Source organism: Sinocyclocheilus anshuiensis, unplaced genomic scaffold (genome assembly GCF_001515605.1).
Source record: "Sinocyclocheilus anshuiensis isolate Anshui unplaced genomic scaffold, SAMN03320099.WGS_v1.1 scaffold1172, whole genome shotgun sequence".
In the NCBI taxonomy this organism is placed as follows: Eukaryota; Metazoa; Chordata; class Actinopteri; order Cypriniformes; family Cyprinidae; genus Sinocyclocheilus; species Sinocyclocheilus anshuiensis.
In genome coordinates this window covers 361,906-363,186 of record NW_015552679.1, presented here as the reverse complement: position 1 = coordinate 363,186, position 1,281 = coordinate 361,906, and the positions used below count along the sequence as shown (strand labels likewise).

General features: G+C 33.9%; 1 protein-coding gene across 1 annotated transcript in view; it reads left to right on the top strand.

Annotated features, from left to right (window-relative positions):
• Window positions 1–1,281, top strand: part of LOC107667571 (cell division cycle-associated 7-like protein) — a 7,335-nt gene that overhangs the window by 1,422 nt on the left and 4,632 nt on the right. Inside the window, exon 3 of the mRNA XM_016459263.1 lies at window positions 740–859. Coding sequence (XP_016314749.1) covers window positions 740–859 — 120 coding nt within the window. The remainder of the gene's footprint in view (window positions 1–739; window positions 860–1,281) is intronic.

Sequence of the window (1,281 nt, the reverse complement as noted above, 5' to 3'; positions counted from 1 at the left end):
ACCAAACACAAAAAAATGTTACTTGAAATGAAATCAATGTTACTTGAATAAAACAATATTTTTTTTAATCATTTATTTTATAATTTTTAATTTCTATATAATATTTGTTTATTTATTTAATAGTTTTAAACTTTAAAAAAGTTGGAAAAAAGTTAAAATAAATAAATAAATTCATATATTTGCATATATATGTAATTATTTATATATTATATATTTTTAAAATTGATTTACCAAACTAAAACCACACACAAAAAATTGTTGTGAAATGTGAACTGAAAAATAAATACATTTAAAAAAATATTTTGTATAGTTTATTTCAGTTAACACTTATAATATTTCAAGTAACAATTATTTTTTGTTACAAATCGAGGTTTCATTGACCCTGATTTTCTGTGTTGTACTTGTCTAAGATTTTATTGAACAAGTGATCAAGGGAATTTTTTTTTTTTTTCTTGGTGTCGCTGGATAGCTTTAGTAAATCACAAGTTAAGATGCCGCGTCTCCTCTGATTGAGATAGAATTGTCTTTAATTTGCATTTCTGAGTTCGTATTAGAAATAGAAATATATCAGAGAAAATCCAAGAGCACGGCAGGTCTCCTTGACGCTGTTTATCTCCGATGATTTGTCAGTAGCTGCAACACAGCGCTATTAATAATTGAGATGGTTTTCACACGATCCGGGAATAATAATGCGTTCTGTCACTCTCTCTCTCTCTCTCTCTCTCTCTCTGTGTGTCAGGATGTTTGCTTCAGGTCCAAAAACATCAGAGATGAGCTGGCGCAGGCTTTCATGGACACAGAGAGCGAGGGCGAGTTCGAGGGTTTCTCTGCGGACGAGGCTGACTGGAGAAAACCGGTGGTAAATATGACAAAAAAAAAAACATGTACAATTGTGATGTCTGGAATATTTGCGTAATTCGGGTTAAAGGAATAGTTCACGTAAATTCACTGAAAATGTCCTCACACTCTCAGGTCATCCGAGATGTAGATGAGTTTGTTTCTTCATCAGATTTGGAGAAATGTAGCATTGCATCAGTGTCTCAGCAATGGATGCTCTGCAGTGAATGGGTGCCGTCAGAATGAGAGTCCAAACAGCTGATAAAAACATCACAAGTAACCCACACCACTCCAGTCCATCAGTTAATGTCTTAAAGAGAAAAGCTGCATGTTTGTAAGACATTAATTGATGGACTGGAGTGGTGTGGGTTACTTGTGATGTTTTTATCAGCTGTTTGGACTCTCATTCTGACGGCACCCATTTACATCCATTGGTGAGCAAGC